The sequence below is a fragment of the Spinacia oleracea genome, chromosome 3 (assembly GCF_020520425.1).
Source record: "Spinacia oleracea cultivar Varoflay chromosome 3, BTI_SOV_V1, whole genome shotgun sequence".
Classification (NCBI taxonomy): Eukaryota; Viridiplantae; Streptophyta; class Magnoliopsida; order Caryophyllales; family Amaranthaceae; genus Spinacia; species Spinacia oleracea.
Window position 1 is genome coordinate 146,553,934 of NC_079489.1, and position 19,606 is coordinate 146,573,539.

The 19,606-nt window shown below is 35.4% G+C and overlaps 2 protein-coding genes across 2 annotated transcripts; both read left to right on the forward strand.

The window, feature by feature from the left end:
* The first annotated feature begins 11,520 nt into the window (after positions 1–11,520).
* LOC110780569 (cyclin-D3-1) lies at positions 11,521–14,933 on the forward strand. Its single transcript, XM_021984934.2, has 4 exons — positions 11,521–12,183; positions 12,907–13,105; positions 14,314–14,444; positions 14,544–14,933. Exons 1-4 carry the CDS (start codon positions 11,689–11,691, stop codon positions 14,739–14,741), a joined length of 1,023 nt encoding a protein of 340 aa, XP_021840626.1. The 5' UTR covers positions 11,521–11,688; the 3' UTR covers positions 14,742–14,933.
* A 154-nt stretch (positions 14,934–15,087) lies between these two features.
* LOC130470564 (splicing factor U2af large subunit B-like) lies at positions 15,088–18,888 on the forward strand. The gene is made up of 7 exons (XM_056840896.1): positions 15,088–17,433; positions 17,506–17,556; positions 17,650–17,708; positions 17,809–17,869; positions 18,013–18,069; positions 18,182–18,338; positions 18,775–18,888. The coding sequence occupies exons 1-7, from the start codon at positions 17,398–17,400 to the stop codon at positions 18,870–18,872; spliced, it is 519 nt and encodes a 172-aa protein (XP_056696874.1). The 5' UTR covers positions 15,088–17,397; the 3' UTR covers positions 18,873–18,888.
* Positions 18,889–19,606: the final 718 nt, after the last annotated feature.

The window sequence follows — 19,606 nt, forward strand, 5'->3', positions numbered from 1 at the left end:
TAACCATTCACAGTTTCTCTTAATAAACTTAAATTCTAGCATTCATGCATAATTCAATGTTTATTAAGCATTTTATTCAAGTTATGTGTTCCGGCAGGTGTGAATAAAATGATTCCAAGATCCTAAAATCATTGAAGAACTAAGCACAGTTTGTCGACTTAATCCTAGAACATCTTAGGTAAGCAAAAGCCTTTTGCTAATAGTCTAGAAACTATTCTTGGTTGATAGGTACGTCTAAGAACTTATTAGGTAAACCTATCGAATTTGCCACGACATAAAAGGACTCCTTACTTATATCGTTGAGTTTCACCAAAACTAACATGTACTCACAATTATTTGTGTACCTTGCCCCTTTAGGACCAATAAGTAACACCTCGCTGAGCGAAAACTATTACTAGATTGATGTAAAGGATATCCAAGCAAGTGTATATTTTGGCATGGCACCTTTTAACTCAATTTTTAAGTTTGGAACTTAAGGCTCTTACTATGTTGGTTAGATTTTAAGTGAACTAAAATCCTTAATCATGCAACATAATCAAGCTTTTGATCTCATGCATTTTAAGACATATTTAAAACAATAAATAACTTAAAACATGCATAAGATATTTGTGATCTAGTATGGCCCGACTTCATCTTGAAGCTTTGACTTCAAAGTCCGTCTTGAAAATCTCCGTGGGAGGCACCATTTTCTTCAAATAGGATAAGCTATAACTAATTACAACTATTTGATGGTTCGCAGACCATATTTGAATTGAAAAATAACTTTGGTACTTTAGACCAATTACATTCAAATTAATGGTACGCAGACCATATTTTCTATCCTATTTGGGCCATACTAGTCACTTCATAACCTGCAAAACAGTACATATACAATATATACCATTCACCCATTCATTATCATGAATGGCCCACATAGCTGGTTAGTAAAACACATTATGCATCACGTAAACATTTGCAGCAATTAATCAAGGGCACCAATAATCTACCAATTATTCAGTCCTTATTAATTCTAATCAAGTTGTTTTAACCTTAAGGATTTGTAGACCTAATCAAGAGTTTATGACTAAAAAGCGCTCCCACTTAAACCAATAAATTCATATGCTTTACCAATTTTAAACATAAAAATGTATTTCTAGTCTAACCGGAAACATACAAATTTAATTAAAATTTAAAGCTCATATCAATTTATAATTGAATCCAAAAATTTAATTTAATTTCAGTCGTATTTAAATTAATTCATGATTTTAATTTTAGTAAAATAATTAGAATAAATAACATTTATTATAATTATAATATTCAAAATTAAAATCCAAGAAAATAATTCAAATTATTAATTTTAAATTAATTAAAATTACATGAACTGAAATTTTCAAATTAAACATTCAAAACGATCTAATCGTAACGCAAACACCCTACGCGTTGCACGCCCATGGACCGTACGCACACAACCATTGCTGGCCATGTGCGCGCAGCCCATGCGCTCGTCGCATAGCTGCTGCTTCCCTATCGCAAGCCTCCGCACGCATTGGTGCTCGCTGCGCGCGCCAGCGCTCATCGCACGCGAGCTATCGCTCGCAGTGCGCGCGCGCGACATCGCTCGCTGGGCGCGCGACATCGCTCGCTGGGCGCGCGAGCCATCGCTCGCTGGGCGCGCGACATCGCTCGCTGGGCGCGCGACATCGCTCGCTGGGCGCGCGACATCGCTCGCTGTGCGCGCGAGCCATCGCTCGCTGGGGCGCGACATCGCTCGCTGGGCGGGCGACATCGCGCGCTGTGCGCGCGAGTAATGCTGGGCGCAGCGCTCGTAGCACGCGAGCTTGCGCTCGCTGCGCGCGAGGCTGCGCGCTCTTGTGCGAGGCAGCGCGCGTTGTGGCGCAGCTCGCTTGCTGCCCACACGCGACTGCCTTGGCTCGCCCTTCGCCCATGCCCATTCGTTCATTGCTCGTGGCACACGACACAAGGCAGGGCTGCTGCCTTGTGCTCGTGCACTACGCCCTTGCTCATTGCATTCGTGCCGCACGGGCGACGAGCTCCCTTGCTCGTCGTCGCATGCCCGCATTATACAACACCCCTTAAGGGTAACACGAAGCGTCCATTGCTTCGTGCGTGCAAGTTTTATGAACGAATCGCATAAAAATTTAAAATTTATATTTAAAATTAATGACAAATTAATAAATAATATTAATTTCATAATTTTAGGGCGAAAAAATCGAAAATTTATTATCCAATTGATTTCCGATTGTTATGGATTCAAGTCTAGGTCATAAAAATTTAAAATTTATCGTAAATTTACAATTTTTATGGTGGTTTTTAATCATAGGTTTCTAATTAAATTACAATTAATTATGAAAATTAAATTAATTCTAAATTATTCTAATTTTCAACAAATTAATCATAATTACAAATTAGATTGCATAATTAACAAGACTAGGCATTCAAACTTGTTAAACATATGCAGTAGGTCAATCAAAAATTCAAGATTTATCAACAAGAATCGCAAATATTTAATTTAACATCTTAAATTTACGAAATTTTGCATTCGAAAAACTAAAACCTTCGAAAAGTCATAGTTAGGCTTCGAATTTGAGAATTCTGGGTTCGGAAGAAAAATACCATTTTTGTCAAAATTTTAGAATGCCTTTTTCATGCGGAATTGACACAAAAATCACTCGATTTGGATGAGTAACGAAGAAACTGCCGAAAAACTGCATACGTATAATTAAATAAACGCAATTTGCAATTAATTAACAATTACGAAAATTAATCACCCCTTTTAATTCTTGCAAATTTGTAATATTTAACCATGTTCATGCAATTTAGATTATGAAAATAATAAGGGGCTCGTGATACCACTGTTAGGTTATGATTCATATGACAGTTCATAAATCATGCGGAAAAACCATAAAGCCAGGAAACATATTATTTACACATAATCATTTAGCATAGTTTAGATGCATACTCTTTGTTGCGTGCCTTCCCTAGCTGCGCCCGAACCGAACAAGAACAAGTCTTTAGGACTCCAAGTGTCGTCCCTCCGTAGATAGTCCACAGCACGTCCGGATCCGCCTTAAGATTGACCAACTAGAATCGCCCTTAAGGTTCTAATATTTTCGGTTAGGTACGCAAGAATATTGGCTGATTTTTTCTGCTTAAAAATCTCAGTTTTGAATACTTAAAACTTGTGTATAAATAATGACCCCTAGGCCTTTATTTATAGAGTTATGGAAAAGGAATCGTAATCCTAGTAGGATACGAATTAATTGAAATTAGAATCCTACATGAATTCTATTTAATTAATTTATCCAATTAGGAATAGGAATTTAATCATACACTAACTCTTGTAGATTTAGGAATCACGCATGAGCACAAACTCACACACACACGGCAGCCACAAGGGCTGCCCATGCGCGTGCGAGCAGCAGCCCACGCAGCGCGGCCCACGCATCCGTGGCCTTGGCGCGCGCTGGGCCTGCCTTGCGGTAGGCCTGGGCGCTGCCTTGGCTGGGCTTGTGGCGCGCGTGCTTGCTGGGCGATGGCCTGGCTTCGTGCTGGGCCTTCGTCCGGCAGGCTTCGTCCGATGCTAATTCGTACGATACGCTTCCGATTAAATTTCCAGTTCCGGAATTTATTTCCGATACGAACAATATTTAATATTTCCGATTCCGGAATTAATTTCCGTTTCGAACAAATATTTAATATTTCCGTTTCCGGAATTATTTTCCGATTCCGGTAATATTTCCGATTCTGACAATATTTCCGTTTCCGGCAATATTTCCGATTCTGGTAATATTTCCATTTCCAATAATATTTTCCGATACGTACCATGTTTCCGTTTCCGGCAACATCTACGACTTGGATAATATTCATATTTCCGATACGATCCATATTTCCGTTTCCGGCAATATCATCGTTTCCGGAGTATTCATTTCTTGCCTGTGACGATCTTAGCTCCCACTGAAACCAAGATCCGTCGGTTCCGAATATTCATAGATGGAGTATTTAATGCCATTAAATACTTGATCCGTTTACGTACTATTTGTGTGACCCTACGGGTTCAGTCAAGAGTAAGCTGTGGATTAATATCATTAATTCCACTTGAACTGAAGCGGCCTCTAGCTAGGCATTCAGCTCACTTGATCTCACTGAATTATTAACTTGTTAATTAATACTGAACCGCATTTATTAGACTTAACATAGAATGCATACTTGGACCAAGGGCATTATTTCCTTCATTTCTTCCATGATTAGCTCGTCCGAGAAAGGGGATGACGTGGGAGTCATGATTCTTTTCCCGAGTCTAGCCCTGATGCCTTCGTTTGCCGAGGTTCTGTGATTAGAACGTTCGGGCGTACGATGGGGGCTAGGGGTTCGATCATGCCTCCTGTCTCTTCTTCTCTCTCGGCTACTGACCTCGGGTCGTTCGCCAGATCTGCTTGGCTCGCCTACCCCGAGTCTCGTGTGGATCGAAGGTCTTAACCTTGAGTGGACCGAGGGCCTCAACCTGCTGAGCACCGAGCTTCGGATCCGAGTGTTACGAGTAGTCGATTCGCTTTGGAGAGCTGTTGGAGTAGGCGATGGTCTTGCAAACCAATCTGGCTGTTGTTGTGCCCTTTTTTGGGTGTCCCACGTGCTTTCCATCCATCTCGACGTCAAGTGTGTTCCTGTCAAGGGGAGGAGCTCTCTTTCGGGTCTGGACACTTCTACACTGGGCTGTTCGTTCAGCCTTCGCCTGGTCCTCCTCTCTTCTCTGCGGTCGTTTGCCAATCCTTGCTGCTTCTCATTGAAGAGGAAGTTTTGCATGATGGTCATGGCCGCAGTGAGCTCTTCCCTAGTTGGAATCGGAGGTCCTGCGTTTGTGGCGGTCGTAGCTTTGCTTGGCTGTGACCTCGCCATCGATTGAGGGTGCTCCTCTTGGTCAGATTCTGAATCTGACCGCACCATCATATCGTCATCATTGTTGTTAATAGCATCATTAACCATTTTCGCGAAAAGAGGTGATTGATGTCTTTCAAAGGCTTTAAAGTGTTCTTCCCCACAGACGGCGCCAAATTGTTCCGGTGTTGTAAAGATGGAAACAATGGGCTTCGAATGAAGGTCCTTTCGTATGTGTTGAAGATCTTGCTTGTTTGAATGAGTAGAGTCCGAATTCACCTGCACAAGAGCAAAGTCACTAGCCTCGGGGGTGTTTCCGAGGAAAGCCCCTCCGATGCCTAAGTAAGAACGATGCTCGGATTCTAGAGAGAAGTTCTCTAGAAGAGTAGTCTTAAGGCGATAAATTGGACGTACCTTGAGGTGTGAGCCTTGGCGGCCTATTTATAGTGTTTGCATAATAAATGCCCATAGGTCATTTATTGCTTTTGGGCCTTGGGCCTTGATGGATGGCTGGCTAGCCATTGGTAGGTTTGATGCTGTTTGTTTAGAGCCATTGGGCTTTGGACTTAGTGGCCCAATTGAGAATCAATTGGGAGCCCAAACACATAGTAATTAATAAACAGCTGAAAACACAAGAGAAATGTGTAGTATGGGGTTACAAATTAAACTTGAAAACCCTGGACATCATTTGAAGTAGGAAGGTGTCTTTGGTCCCAAGTGTGTATGGGGCAATTATGAAGCATAGATAGACAGATAGATAAGTTAAAAGACAAATCTATACGGAATACTTGTATTATAGTTTCCGAATATCGATCAAGATTTAAAGACAGCAAAGAAGATCGAGAATGTTGCCATGAAACTTTCGTGCCTTCATTCAATGCTAGGCTCCATTTGCCACTGCCAACAGATTTTATATTTCAGATCATTTATTCTGTATTTCAATATCAGAGTCCACGTACGTATGTAGGTACTGCCTTTCGTCAATGGTCTGCCTAACTCGGTAACTTGTGCTCTAATTGTCCGTCTCGGTAACATGATCGAGAAAACTTAGACCTGGTAAAAAAATGTGGGCCGGGTCGGGCCACGGTCAAAATATTCAGCCCATTATGTCGACCTGTCCTGGTTCGGGCTACAGCAGCAACCAAAAATTTAACGGAACAAACTTTGGGTTGATGGTTTGTGCCCAAAATTGCGGGTTTTCGGACCATTCAATTTGGATCGAATTTATAACTAAGGCCCTGTTTTATTCGACTTATTTTGACTTATTTCAGACAAAATAAGTTCAGATAATATAATTAAGTTCATCAAAAGTAAGTTTTTTTTCAAACATTTTCACACACAAATAATTCTATTTCAGACAAAATAAGTTTTTTTCAGATAAAATAAGTTCAGTTAATTTCAGATAATATAAGTTCAGTCAAAATAAGTCCAATAGAACGGGCCTAAAATTGTAGTTTCGAGCTGTTCAAATCCCACCAAAAATACTCTAAACTGGGTTGGACTTGGCCGCGTTTCAAAAAATGTTGCCCAACACCCGTAATTTTTCGGATCGGGTTAGTGGGTCGGGATTAAGATAATCAGTTCTAAGAAAACTACGCCGTATATAGTCATATCTGATTACTCATTTGACATGACATAACGTTAATATGTTATACAGACCAGATTACTGTTGTACATTTATACTTTTATGGAGTATTAAAATGACGATCAATACTACTTTCAGTACATATAAAATATAAAGACGAGTGCGACTTAGCTAGTTAGAGCATCAATTATAAGGTAACTCTTATTTGTCCCTTCTTAGTCCCTTCTCTCATTCACATCACCACCATCTCTTAATAAGAGTTATCCATAAAAAACCCAAGAAATAGACTATCTCTTATTTACTACCTCTTAACTACATTTTTACATATTTTTTCTTTTTAAAAAGAAAATAAAAATCACAAAACAAACACAAACCTCCACCTCAACCCCACTTTTATTTCTAAGAGCTACCTCTTATTTAGAGGATGTCTCAATCAACCTCTAAATAAGAGGGGGCTAAGAGTTACCACATTTTATCTAAGAGCTAACTCTTAAAGAAAGAGAAAAATTAAGAGGGGGCTAAGAGATAGCTAATATTGATGCTCTTAGCTCACTCAAATATATTAACGTTTTTTCTTTTGTTCGTGTGATTATATTGAACAACTTTTACTACGTACGTAGTATTATCAAATCTTAATTTCACACACAAACTTTGAAATATTATTCTCCATATATAACTAGTGTTGATTATCTTTATATGTACAATAATTTTTACTACACAACGCCCCATATTAGTGTTCCTTATTAGGGATACTTTAAACTAAGGGGGCGTTTGGTTGGGGATTTTCAGGAAAGGGAAAGGGAATGATGGGGTTTCATTCCATTTGTAGTTGTTTGTTTGGTGGTTTTTGTCATTCCCTTTACCCTATTTTCTTTTTCACTTACCCCAAATCCCTCTACAATGATACCCTACCACCCCCCAAGGTTTGTCATTCCCTTTCCCTTGAGTCCTTGACCACTCTCTATAAATAATAATTAATAATTAATAATTAATAATTAATAATTAATAATTAATAATTAATAATTAATAATTAATAATTAATAATTAATAATTAATAATTAATAATTAATAATTAATAATTAATAATTAATAACTAATATTAAATAATAAATAAATAATAATTAATAATCAATCATCAATTATGAATAATAAATAATTAGTAACAATATTATTTATTATTATTATTATTATTATTTATTATTTATTATTTATTATTTATTATTTATTATTTATTATTTATTATTTATTATTTATTATTTATTATTTATTATTTATTATTTATTATTTATTATTTATTATTTATTATTTATTATTTATTATTTATTATTTATTATTTATTATTTATTATTTATTATTTATTATTTATTATTTATTATTTATTTTTTATTTTTTATTATTTATTTTTTATTTTTTATATTTGTATTTTTTATTTATTATCTTACTTAGGAGAGAGAGAGGGGAGGAGAATGGATAAACCAAACAACATTCTTAAACAAAGGGTTTTCATTCCATTCTATTTATAACTAGTTTTAATTATATTTATATGTCTTAGTAAGTTTTAACTAGTTTTGATTATATTTATATGTTATTCCCTTCGTATAATTTATTAGAAATTACATTTACTACTTCCGGTTGTGTTTCATCCGTTTAATTATAGCTGGTGATCGGATTAATGAATCATTACTGGATATTTCCATCCCTAATAAGGTTTATCATTTAGGAAACTGTTTTTTACAGGGGTAACTTATTAAAAGGTTATGGAGTATATTGTTATTTTTATAGACGAGAAATGATTTGTAAGGGGTACTATTTTATATTTTACTTTTTTTGTAAAGAGAAAAACATTATCATTATAAAATAGATAGGTGACCTTTTAACATCAGAATGACTATTGATTATTTTTAGGTGAATTCTTAATTACACCCACCATACGTTGAAGAGTGATATTTTTTTCCCGTATAGAGAACAACATGATGAGTAAAAAATACTCCCTCCGTTCCAGAATACTTGACCTGTTTTTCTTATCGGGCCGTCCCTTAATACTTGACCTATTTCTAAAAATGAAAATATTCTAACAATATTATATTATTTCTCACTCCACCACTATTAACCCAACTACCCCCTACTCCATACAAAAAATAATTAAAAATTCAACCCCTACTCTCCCCCAACCCCACCTCTTAACTCACCTCCCACTAACTATATTAAAATAATATCACTATCAACTACTACCTATTAAATTAAATAAGTCAATTCAAGTCCCTTAAACTCTGTGCCGGTCAAACCGGGCCGAGTATTCCGGGACGGAGGGAGTAGGTGACTTTTTATTCAACATTGAATTGATTGTTGATTATCTTTAGGACAAATTATTTTTACCACCTAAAGAAATTGAAATTTTGTTTTTTATCACCTAAAAAAATAAAATTTGTATTTTACCACCTAAAAAAAATTTAAAACTTATTTTTTACACTACAAAAAATTGTACCACTAACGAAAGAAAATCCCGCCGTTAAAGGCCAATAATCGTTGATTAATGACGGGATTCCTGTCGCGAACCCGTCATAAAAAGGGTTGTTGTTAATGGAAAATCTCGTCGTTAACCCGTCATAAAAGAAATTTGCGACGGTTGTTCACGCCTTTGTTTGGTTGTTAGCCCCGTCGCAATTAAGTTGTCGTTAAAGATACATATTTTTGTAGTGTTACTACCTAAAAATGGAAAAAATAGACAAACCGTTATGTGGAGGGACACAATAATGGTAACATATCTAATATTTTCTCTTCTTCCACAATTTCATGTATTTAACACCCTTCTCTTTCCCTACTTCATTTTTTTTTATGAATTCACCTGATTTTCTCTCTCATTAATTCACAAAATTAACAAAATTCAATGGAAATGAAGAGAGGAATGTAAAGGAGTTAAAGAAAATAGCAGAGGGAGTGTATTAAATTGGAGGAAAATTAAATTAGTAAACCCCACATAACAATTTCATATTTTTTCTGTTTTCAGGTGATAAAAAATAAGTTTTAATTTTTTTTAGGTGGTAAAATACAAGTTTTAATTTTTTGATGGTAAAAAATAAAATTTTGATTTTTTTAAATAGTAAAAAATAATCACAAATTCTTATTTACAAAGGGTGTACAATAAATATTGTACACCGGAGTTAAAGTTAACTCAAAATGTTTAAAAGTTAAGCGTATATAGGTAAAAGTTATCTATTTTTTAGTGATGAATTTTTTCATTTCAGTTAAGCATATTTCTTCAAAACTACTAATAATGTATAAAATTAATCATTTAACTATTTCTATCAACTTTTTTTGTACTATTATAAAAGTTAATCAAAACTAGGTTAAAGTTACAGAAAAATGGGTAAAAGTTATCTTGATGTACAATAAATTTATTGTATACTTTGTGCGCGCAAGACCTTTTGAAAAATAATTTGTCCTTATTTTTTGGGTAATTCACATTTCACACCCGTTGTATAATATCAATGGAAACACTTTGGAATTCACTGATTCGATTAGAAAGCACCGAAAATCTGTAATATTCCCTCCGATCTCTTTAATTTTTTTAACTTGTGTTTTGATTGTCCCATTTAATCTCTACGTTTGAAATATTTTCTTTTATTTTTGTTTTGAATGTAAATATTCCCTTTTATATTATAACACAAATACTTCTAATATTTTGTCAAAATTTATGTTAAGTGGTTATTTTAATCAATTAAATTTCTGTTAAAAAAATCAACTAAATTCATTGGGACATTTAATTTCTCACACTTTCTCATTGAAACGTTAAATCTATCATACTTTACCAATGTCAGGCCTTGATAAAAATGAAAGCGTTATGAATTGTAATGTGCATTGTTTAAATTATTTTAAATATCTCAATCCATATTAATTAAGCCCTCTGTCACTTTTTATTCTTTACGTATTCTGTTTTGGGTGTTCCGTTTTAGTCTTTACATTTGAAATATTTTATTTTATATTGTAACATAAATGGTTCTTATATTTTGTCAAAAGTCATGCCATGTGATTATTTTAACCAATCAAATTTATTGGGTCATCAAAACTCTCATACTTTCTCATTTGGGCATTAAATATCTCTCACTTCCCCAATACCTAAACATGACTTGAAATCATTATTAATAAACGTAATTTGCATTGTTTAAATAAAAAATAATAAAATATTTTCCAATATCCGTTCTTAAAAGTTTTTTATGCTTTCTGTTTTAGTCAATTCCTGAAAGATTTTACACTCTACTTTATTCCATTTTTACCATAAATTTTTTACATTTATACCCTTATTTGGCCCACTAAAACATACAATTTGTAATATTTTATTATGTGATTTCACCATAACTTACTCAATCACTCACAATACTTTAATATTAATGTTAATCCACTCACTTTGTTGCACAATTTATATGACCGCTCATTTTCTCATTTGTTACCCCACCATCACATTACCGTGTAAATAGTAAGCGTATAAATCATTTAGGAACGGAGGTAGTACTTGTTAAATCGTGTATATGATATCAAACGTAAAGAATAAAAAATGAGGGAGGGAATAGTTGATAAATCGCGCGTATGCTACCAATTGTCAAAATTGAAAAGAGGGACCGAGGAAGTATAAGAAAACAAACTTTCAAAAATCGTATTAAGAGATAATTTTAACTAATCAAATTTTGTTGTTTTTATTAAATCTCTCGTACTCTCTCAAATGGACATTAAATCTCTCTCACTTTTACAATGTCCAGACATAAAAATAGACCGAGTAGTAGTAAAGCGCGCATATGCTACCAAATGTCAAAATTGAAAAGTATAAGAAAACAGACTTTTATCCAAAAGATAACAATTACTACGTACGTAAAATACAGACAGTTGAAACTGGGGCTTCGATTAGACGATGACGATTATCTTAAGAGCTGTCAACTCATACTTGGAATTGCAATTTTAGTTACAGAAACAAAAGAAATTGAAGATGTAGGGCTAGAGTTAAACATTAAATTGGAGATAAAAACAGAGAAAATGAAATCAAAAACAGGGCAAAATAAAGGACAAGCTTAGATAAAAATTAAAAAAAGTCATAAATCCCGTACTTTAATTTCTTAGGGTCCCTCTTTTTTCTCTCTCTTCAATTCATCATCCACCATGAGTTCCCTCCAATTCAATCTTCTTCTTAACATAAAGAGCAATCCCCCTCCTCCTTTTCTCTCAAATTCACACACCAAAATATGAACACTTTAGAAACAGAGCAACAACAAAATCAAAATTCCCTCTTTGATTTTCTTGATTGTGAGGAAAAATGTTGGGATTTTAATCATGAATTAGATTACGATCATGATACTAATGATGGGTCATCGTGTTTATGTGATTCTTCATCTTCTTCTTCGTTGAATTTTTGTGAGGATGATGAAGAGCAATTGAATGCTCTGTTTTCTAAAGAGGAAAAGACACAATTTAATGTGGGTGATTTGGGTGTTGATAATAATGAGTTTTTGATGGAAGCAAGGAGAGAGGGATTGGAGTGGATGATTAGAGTTAATTCTCACCATAATTTCTCTTTAATTACTCTACTTTTGGGTGTTAATTACTTTGATAGGTTTATGTTGAGTTTTGGGTTTCAAAGGGAGTTCATTCCATGGATGAACCATCTTGCTGCTGTTGCTTGCCTTTCTTTGGCTTCCAAGGTTGAAGAAACTCATGTTCCTTCTCTCCTAGACTTCCAAGTAAGTTCTTACTAATTACTCTGTGTATCGGACATTGCTACATCTACTCCCTGTATAACAGACATTGTTGTATCTACTCACTGTGTCACTAGGTAGATACACCCTCCACGAAACGTTAAAAAATAATACCTTTTCATTCCTTAAATATTATATTATCACATTATCTTGACTCTTAATATCTTAACTTAATAAATAAAAATGATATTTAGAAAATATATATCGTTACGAACCTAACATGATCTCATATGACTATAATTTTTCTTACGTATAAATCACTAAAGAGATTCAAAGTCGTAGTGGTGGTAAAATCAAAATTGTGCGACATTTACGCAACGGGTGAAGTAAATAAAGTTGACGTGAATGCCACTAACACTACTCTCTATTACTCCGTCAAGGTACTAGTGGGTAATGAGTAATTTATCTAGTGGGTAGACAAAGTTTTCTTTTTTCCAATTATATAGCAATCTAAATTGCTAATAATAAACTTATGATTGACCCGTGATTTTATCTTGAATTCAATGGTAGGAAATATAAACGCTTGCCTTTTTTATTTCTCGTATGAGACAGACTCGTAATAATAATAAGACTATTCTCTTTTATTTTAGTGATAATTTTAAACTTTTACGATAACGGATTTTTTAATGTCTCGCAATAAATTATAGCGAAATGATCTTAAGAATTTCCTATTAATTTTGTTAATAATTGTGTTTGTGATTGGTGTAGGTAGAGCACAAGCTGATATTTGAAGCAAAGGTGATTCAGAAAATGGAGCTCTTAGTTCTTTCAACACTTGATTGGAAAATGAATGCAGTGACCCCACTTTCCTACTTTGGACATTTAGTAAAGAAGTTCAACTTAAAGACCCATTTTCATTGGAAAATTCTAACAAGATGTGAAACCCTAATTCTCTCTTCTATTCTTGGTAAGCATCAATTTTGACCTGAACCCTATTACCCTAGGCAGTAGCCACAACCACAAGTCCCAAAATCTCTCCCATCTTATGGGAGAGAGAAATGTAAATAATTAGTTAAAGTTAAAAAGTATTATTATTCGGGTACTATGTACTACTCCCTACACTAATACTCCCTAGTCTTGCCCTCAAAAAAAAAAAAAAATACTCCCTAGTCGACTAGAGCTGTCAAAATAGGGCGTCGGGTCTGGGTCGGGTCATCTTGGGCTTCTGGTCATGATCAGATCGGGTCGTGTCGGGTCACTTTATTACTCGGTTGTATGTCGGGTTCGGTCGGGTTTGTTTTCGGCCAGGTTGGTTTTCGGTCGGGTTATGGCTGATTGTTTTACCATTTCGGGTACAAGTCGGGTTTGGGTCCGGTTCTATTTTGCGTTTGGGTCTTATATAGTCGGGTTTGAATCGGTTGTGGGGTTAAGTTCGAATTGAATAATTTTTGTGTCGGTTAAATTCAGGTCTGGTTCACTCTCGGATACGGGTTAAGATCGAGTCAATAACTGATTTGGTCATCTCAAAATATTCAAGCGTAAAATATTTACTCCAAAGTCCGAGTCACTAACAAGTTATGTGGTAAAAATCAGGTTAAGGTCATTTTCGGGTCAGGTATCGAATCGGGTTTGGATCATTGATCGGTAGGGTTAATTCGGTTATCGGTCATCTTTCGGTCGGTTGTCCGGTTCGGGTTCGGGTCATACAACATTGGGTTAAAGTCGGTTATTGGTTTTTTCGGATTGGCACAGGTCGGGTCGGGTTACCTGTTCTATCAAAATTTCGGGTAATGGTCGGTTCGTGGTTCGATCGGTTCAGATCGGGTTTTCGGGTCGGATCAGTTTTTGACAGCTCTATAATCGACCAGTACTTATATGAAGTACTGAAGTAATATGTACTACCAGAGGCGGGACTAGTAATTATACGTAAGAAGTCAAAACTAAATTATACGAAGTACCTTATTTTGGGGACCAAGTAAGCAAATTTACCTACTTTTAAAATTTGTAAATATTTAAACTAGCTTTCAAAAAATTCGGAATTTGGGGGTTGTCGAGGCTCTCGCCGCCCTCCTCCGATGTTCCGCCCCTGTGTACTACGAAGTACACTTCTACTACTACATTAACGTGTTTTATTGAAAATAAATACAGAGTACTAATAACTGATTTAAAATGCAGATCCGAGGTTTTTGTGCTATGTTCCATCAGTATTAGCAGCAGCAACTATGGTGCAAACTTTGAAAGAAGTCGGACTATGGACTACTCTAGAACATCAAAATGATATCATGGTTACCTCCAAACTTGACAAGGTTTGCTTACAAAAACCCTAATCATAAAAAATCCCTTGTTTATATTGTCAATAATTTTATTAATTTTTTTTATTATTTTTTTTATTATTTTGTTGACAGATTAAGGTAGAAGAGTGCTACAATTTCATCCAAGAATTGTCAAGCAATGAGAAAACACACAAGAGAAATTATTGTAATATTTCAAGTGATGATAATGTTGGTAATGTACTAGTTTCTAGTGAGAGCACTAATAAGGACACATCACCCGAACCTCTACCTAAGAAATGTAGGACAGTGGGCCCACCTTGTTTTGGCTAGCTTATGTCCAATTTCAATTTCCTTGAAACTTCCGTATATTGGACAATATTACCTTAGAGGCTTTGTCTACTTATAAAGGTTGTTATTTTTGTTAATTACTTATTTGCCCCTAGCACTTGAGCGTATGTAATTATTGGAGACTTCTCTTAAAAATAAAAAAATCCTAATAAAAATTGGTACTACCTTGCTTGAGATAGATGATTTTTTTTTAATGAAAAAAAAATACTGAAAATTAGGGTAGCTTTCTCTTAAGGTTGTCCCTAACTTATCTAAAGACTAGTCTATATGCACGTGATGCGTGCAAAATTATACTTCCTCCGTTCATAATACTCGCAACGTTTCTCACTTTCACGCATGCCAATGCACAGTTTAGATCGTCAATATCTTAAATTCCCTTCACGCAAAAATTATAAAAAGTTAATATTTTGAAAATACGTATTAAGACGAATCTAACAAGATCTAACAGATGTTCTAAAACAAACACTAGTAGAAAAAACCCCTGTTGCAGCCCCCTTGTTGCAGCGTACATGTATTAATACACTTCAACAACCAGTAGGTCAATGCGGGTCAAACTCTTTAAAGGGTTGTTGCAGCGTACAAATCAATTGCCCCCTGCAAAAGATTTTGTTGCAGCGTACATTGTAAAAGCCCCCTGCAATAGCCCGTTTTTGTTGCAGCGTACATTTTAAAGCCCCCTGCAATAGCCCGATTAAAAAAAAATTCATTCCAATATTCATTGAATAGCATCTGAAAGTTTCTGTTCTCGCGCTCATCTCCCTCTTCTTCCCTTCACTTTCCATGCGTCGTCCCCTAAAAAAAAACTTTCCCTGCACAAAAAACTTTCCCTCCATCGTCAATCTAGCTTCCTCGTCGGTGGTTCTGGCCTCCTCGCCAGCCGCCACCTGTTAGCTTGCTCGGCCGGTGGTTCCAAGGAAAAACTTTGCTTGCTCACGTCGGTGGTTCCAAGAAAGAAAGTTGCTCGCGTCCTGTTCTCCGTCAACCTCCTCACCGCGGCTAGTAATCTTTGTTCAATTCGTTTATCTGATTTTCGTTTTAAGAATTAGGGTTTGTTCAATTCATTTTTAGGGTTCTGTGCGTTTGTTCAATTCGTTTTTAGGGTTTGTTCAATTCGTTTGTTAAATTCGTTTTTAGAGTTTGTTCATAGATAAAGATGTGGTGGTGTTGGAATCAGAGAATGGTGGTGGTGGTGGTGGCGGTGGTGGTGGTGGGGTGGAGCAGGGGAGGTGAAGTTGACTGTTGTTAATTGCATTGTACTATTGAAATGTGATTTTTCAAGGGCTTGAGTTGACTGTTGTTTGTTCTTGTTGATATAGTTTGAACATGGTGGATTTTTTTTTTTGTTTTTATTCAAATGATTAGCATTGATTTCATTAGCTGTGTTTTGGGTTGCATTTTACTTTTGGAACTGAGGTTTTTCAAGTTAGTTGTTGATGTTTATAGATTGGGGATTTTGGGTTGCAAGATTACAATTATGTCAAATGATCATGAGGTACTCGTATGATATATGGAAAGTAGTACCGTCCTATACACTTGAGGATGATTAAGTTACATGTGTAGTATTTCTTATTACTTGTGACCAAGTTCTTAGAACCAATACTGTCTTCTGCTGCTGCTCTATTGTTCTGGGAAGGGAGTTCTTTTTTTTGGTTGCAAATGACCTCACCCCCCCTGCACCTGTAGCAAAGAGATTGAAGGTTGTCTAACCCTGCTTTTAGATTTTAATATGCTATAGAATATCCTTGTGATCATGTTTATTTTGGTTTAACTTCAACATAGGATGGCATCTCTGATTTGTTACTGATGGTTACATATGTTATTATCCCTGATGGTATCTCGTATTCTCGTGTCTTCTTATTGAAGTTATTGTTTGCTAGCAGTAAAAGGATCAGCGGACTTGACATTGCGCCACCAACTGCTATGATGACAACCCCCGCTGTTGGAGGTTTGGTTATCTACTTTACGCCGGACATAAACTTTTGTTTTTAACTGTTGCTTAGTTTTTGTTTGCTTTAGTGTGGAAACTTCGTACCAAATTACATGCTTTCATTGGGTAAGCTTCCACTTCTTATTTGCTTTATTAAACATGGTGGAGTGTTTGGAGATGGACGGTAAATTTTTTATTCTTCTGTTTTTATTATTTAGTCAAATAACTCTGGAACTGAAAGATGTTTTTCCTTTCTTCTTGTCTTTTGGTGTTTGTTTTTGTTTGTGTCCTTTGTTTGTTGTAAGAAGGTAATGTTGGGCTACTTGCCCCACTGTGTTGACTTTGGGTGTGAGCCGACTTCTGTAGCTTTAATGTACAAGGAAGAACCAATTCTCGGGTTGGGTTTTGTTCATCTTTAACTGGCGCTTTATGCGTGTTTATGTAATCTTTATAAATTAATCCCAGCAAATAGGTCTGCCTTGTGCAATTTCTACTTTTATCTAATTATCTTTAGCAAAGATAGAGAACTTTTCACTAGAAATAGTGTCAACTATTACTTAAAAGAAATATAAAAGGAAGTGTGTTAGCATCTTTAAAAAATTGAAAAGGATGCGGGTCTTTGATTTTGTACTAATGTGTATGGTGCTTTTATAGAGACGTGACATCTTTTTACCCAATACAGGTTCAATCACGACAACTCCTGTTCCTGGGATGTTTTTTAACATGTTCCCTTTAACGTCAGGGCAGGTATGAATTGTTAATTGTGTCATTTTTACTAATTTGCCTTCACTGTTGTTAATTTCTTTTCTTGCTTTGTAGTTGCCTCTTGGAACTCTTCCTATCATGCATGTTCAAGCAATGACTCAGCAGGTTAACTGTGATGCTATTTCTTCATTGAATTTCATTAATCATGCATCATTAATTTATATTTTATAAATCTGATGAGTGATATGAAATTTACAGGCAACTAGACATGCTCGATGGGTTTATGTTGGAGGATTACCCCCAGAGCTAATGAGCAGGTTTTCCGTCTTCATTATTTTCAATTTTTCACGTTGTTAATCCTTGTTATCCTATTCTACCATATTATTTGCTAATAATCTTGGCTTATCATTGTTGCAGACTGTGGCTATCTATTTCAGCCATGTTATGGCCTCAATTAGAGGAAATACTGCAGGACCAGGTACGAGCGCAAAGTTTCAGATGCGCTTTGGTATAGATTTTTATTTTTAAAATTTAATAATCTTGTCATAACTTATGCTTGTTCAGGTGATGCTGTTGTAAATGTCTATATAAACCATGAAAAAAAAGTTTGCTTTTGTGTAGATGAGATCGGTTGAGGAAGCTAGTAATCCTATGGCGCTAGATGGTATTATATTTGAGGTATATTTTTTGCCTTCGTTGTTCACCATTGTTCTGCTGTTTCTGGTACGGATGTGGGATTCTATTTGGCACTAGTTACTCTTGGTAACATATTACGCTCTTGCAATTGCAGGGGGCTCCAGTCAAGGTGAGGAGACCCAGTGACTACAACCCATCACTTGCTGCAACACTTGGTCTGAGTCAGCCTAATCCAAACCTAAACCTGGCTGCTGTTGGCTTGACACCAGGTTCTACAGGGAGTCTTGAGGGTCCTGATAGGATATTTGTTGGTGAGCTTCCTTATTACTTCACTAAGGCTCAAGTGAGAGATTTGTTGGAATCCTTTGGAGCACTTTGAGGTTTTGATCTTGTCCAGGACAAGGAAACCGGAAATTCTAAAGGCTATGCCTTTTCTGTTTACCAAGATCTGTCTGTTACGGATATTTCAAGTAGACCTTAAATCGCCCTGTGATTAGATTTTTACGCAATTTTTGCCCCTCCTGTTTAATTTTTTGCTTTTATAGTTTGATTATCCCATATTTACTTGATTTTATTGTCAACTACAGGGTTAGATTTTTGAGAACAAGATGTATTGATAGTTGTAGTAGTTTATAAAATACTAGGTATTCTTTTACATCTCTTTATGTCAGCATTTCCATGCAATTATAAGCATTGTATTCCTTTTCACTTTGTTGCTTGATATTTTAAGTCTGTAAATTGGTACAGGTATATTTATCAACATTTGTTGGGACATGAAGTCGAGATGCAGGTGGTTTGAAATACTTTGCCTCGTCGATTTGGCGCTCCAGGTCTTCCAGAGTTGAATGCATCTCAGGTATTATATTCTTGTGTTTACATTTTCGCTCCTAACTTTGAAATAAAGAACCTAAAGACTCATTTTAAACCCTTTACATGATTAATATGCTTAGTTTTAAGTTTTCAAGGCTCTTTCCAATCTATTTATGCAGATTTGAGACTTGTTTGACCATTATAGGTCATATTTAGGCTAAAATTACATTTTCGCTCCCAATTTTAAACTAACGAACCTAAAAACTCATTTCAAACTTACTACATGATTCATATGATTATTTTTAACTTTTCAAGGCTCAATCCAATCTATTTATGCACATTTGAGACTTGTTTGGCCGTTATAGTTCATATTTAGGCTAAAATGACATTTTCGCTCACAACTTTGAACTAACGAACTTAAGAACTCATTTCAAACTTATTACATGATTCATATGATTATTTTTAAGTTTCCAAGACTCAATCCAATCTATTTATGCACATTTGAGACTTGTTTGGTCGTTATAGGTCATATTTAGGCTAAAATAAGGCATTTTCGCTCCCATTTTTGACTAAAGAACATAAGGACTCATTTTAAACATTTTACATGATTAATATGATTAGTTTTACGTTTCCAACACTCATTCCAATCTATTTATGCACACTTGAGACTTCTTTGGCCGTTATAAGTCATATTTAGGCTAAAATGACATTTTTGCTCCCAACTTTGAACTAACGAACTTAGGAACTAATTTCCAACTTATTATATGAT

What these genes read in the sequence shown, in the direction of transcription:
- LOC110780569 (XM_021984934.2), top strand. Translation starts at nt 11,689, where the DNA reads ATGAACACTTTAGAAACAGAGCAACAACAAAATCAAAATTCCCTCTTT. An exon ending in AATTCTCTCTTCTATTCTTG is followed by an intron (nt 13,106 to 14,313) that starts GTAAGCATCAAT and finishes TTTAAAATGCAG; the next exon opens with ATCCGAGGTTTTTGTGCTAT. An exon ending in TTACCTCCAAACTTGACAAG is followed by an intron (nt 14,445 to 14,543) that starts GTTTGCTTACAA and finishes TTTTGTTGACAG; the next exon opens with ATTAAGGTAGAAGAGTGCTA.
- LOC130470564 (XM_056840896.1), top strand. Translation starts at nt 17,398, where the DNA reads ATGTTTTTTAACATGTTCCCTTTAACGTCAGGGCAG. An exon ending in CCCCCAGAGCTAATGAGCAG is followed by an intron (nt 17,709 to 17,808) that starts GTTTTCCGTCTT and finishes TCATTGTTGCAG; the next exon opens with ACTGTGGCTATCTATTTCAG. An exon ending in AGGAAATACTGCAGGACCAG is followed by an intron (nt 17,870 to 18,012) that starts GTACGAGCGCAA and finishes GCTTTTGTGTAG; the next exon opens with ATGAGATCGGTTGAGGAAGC.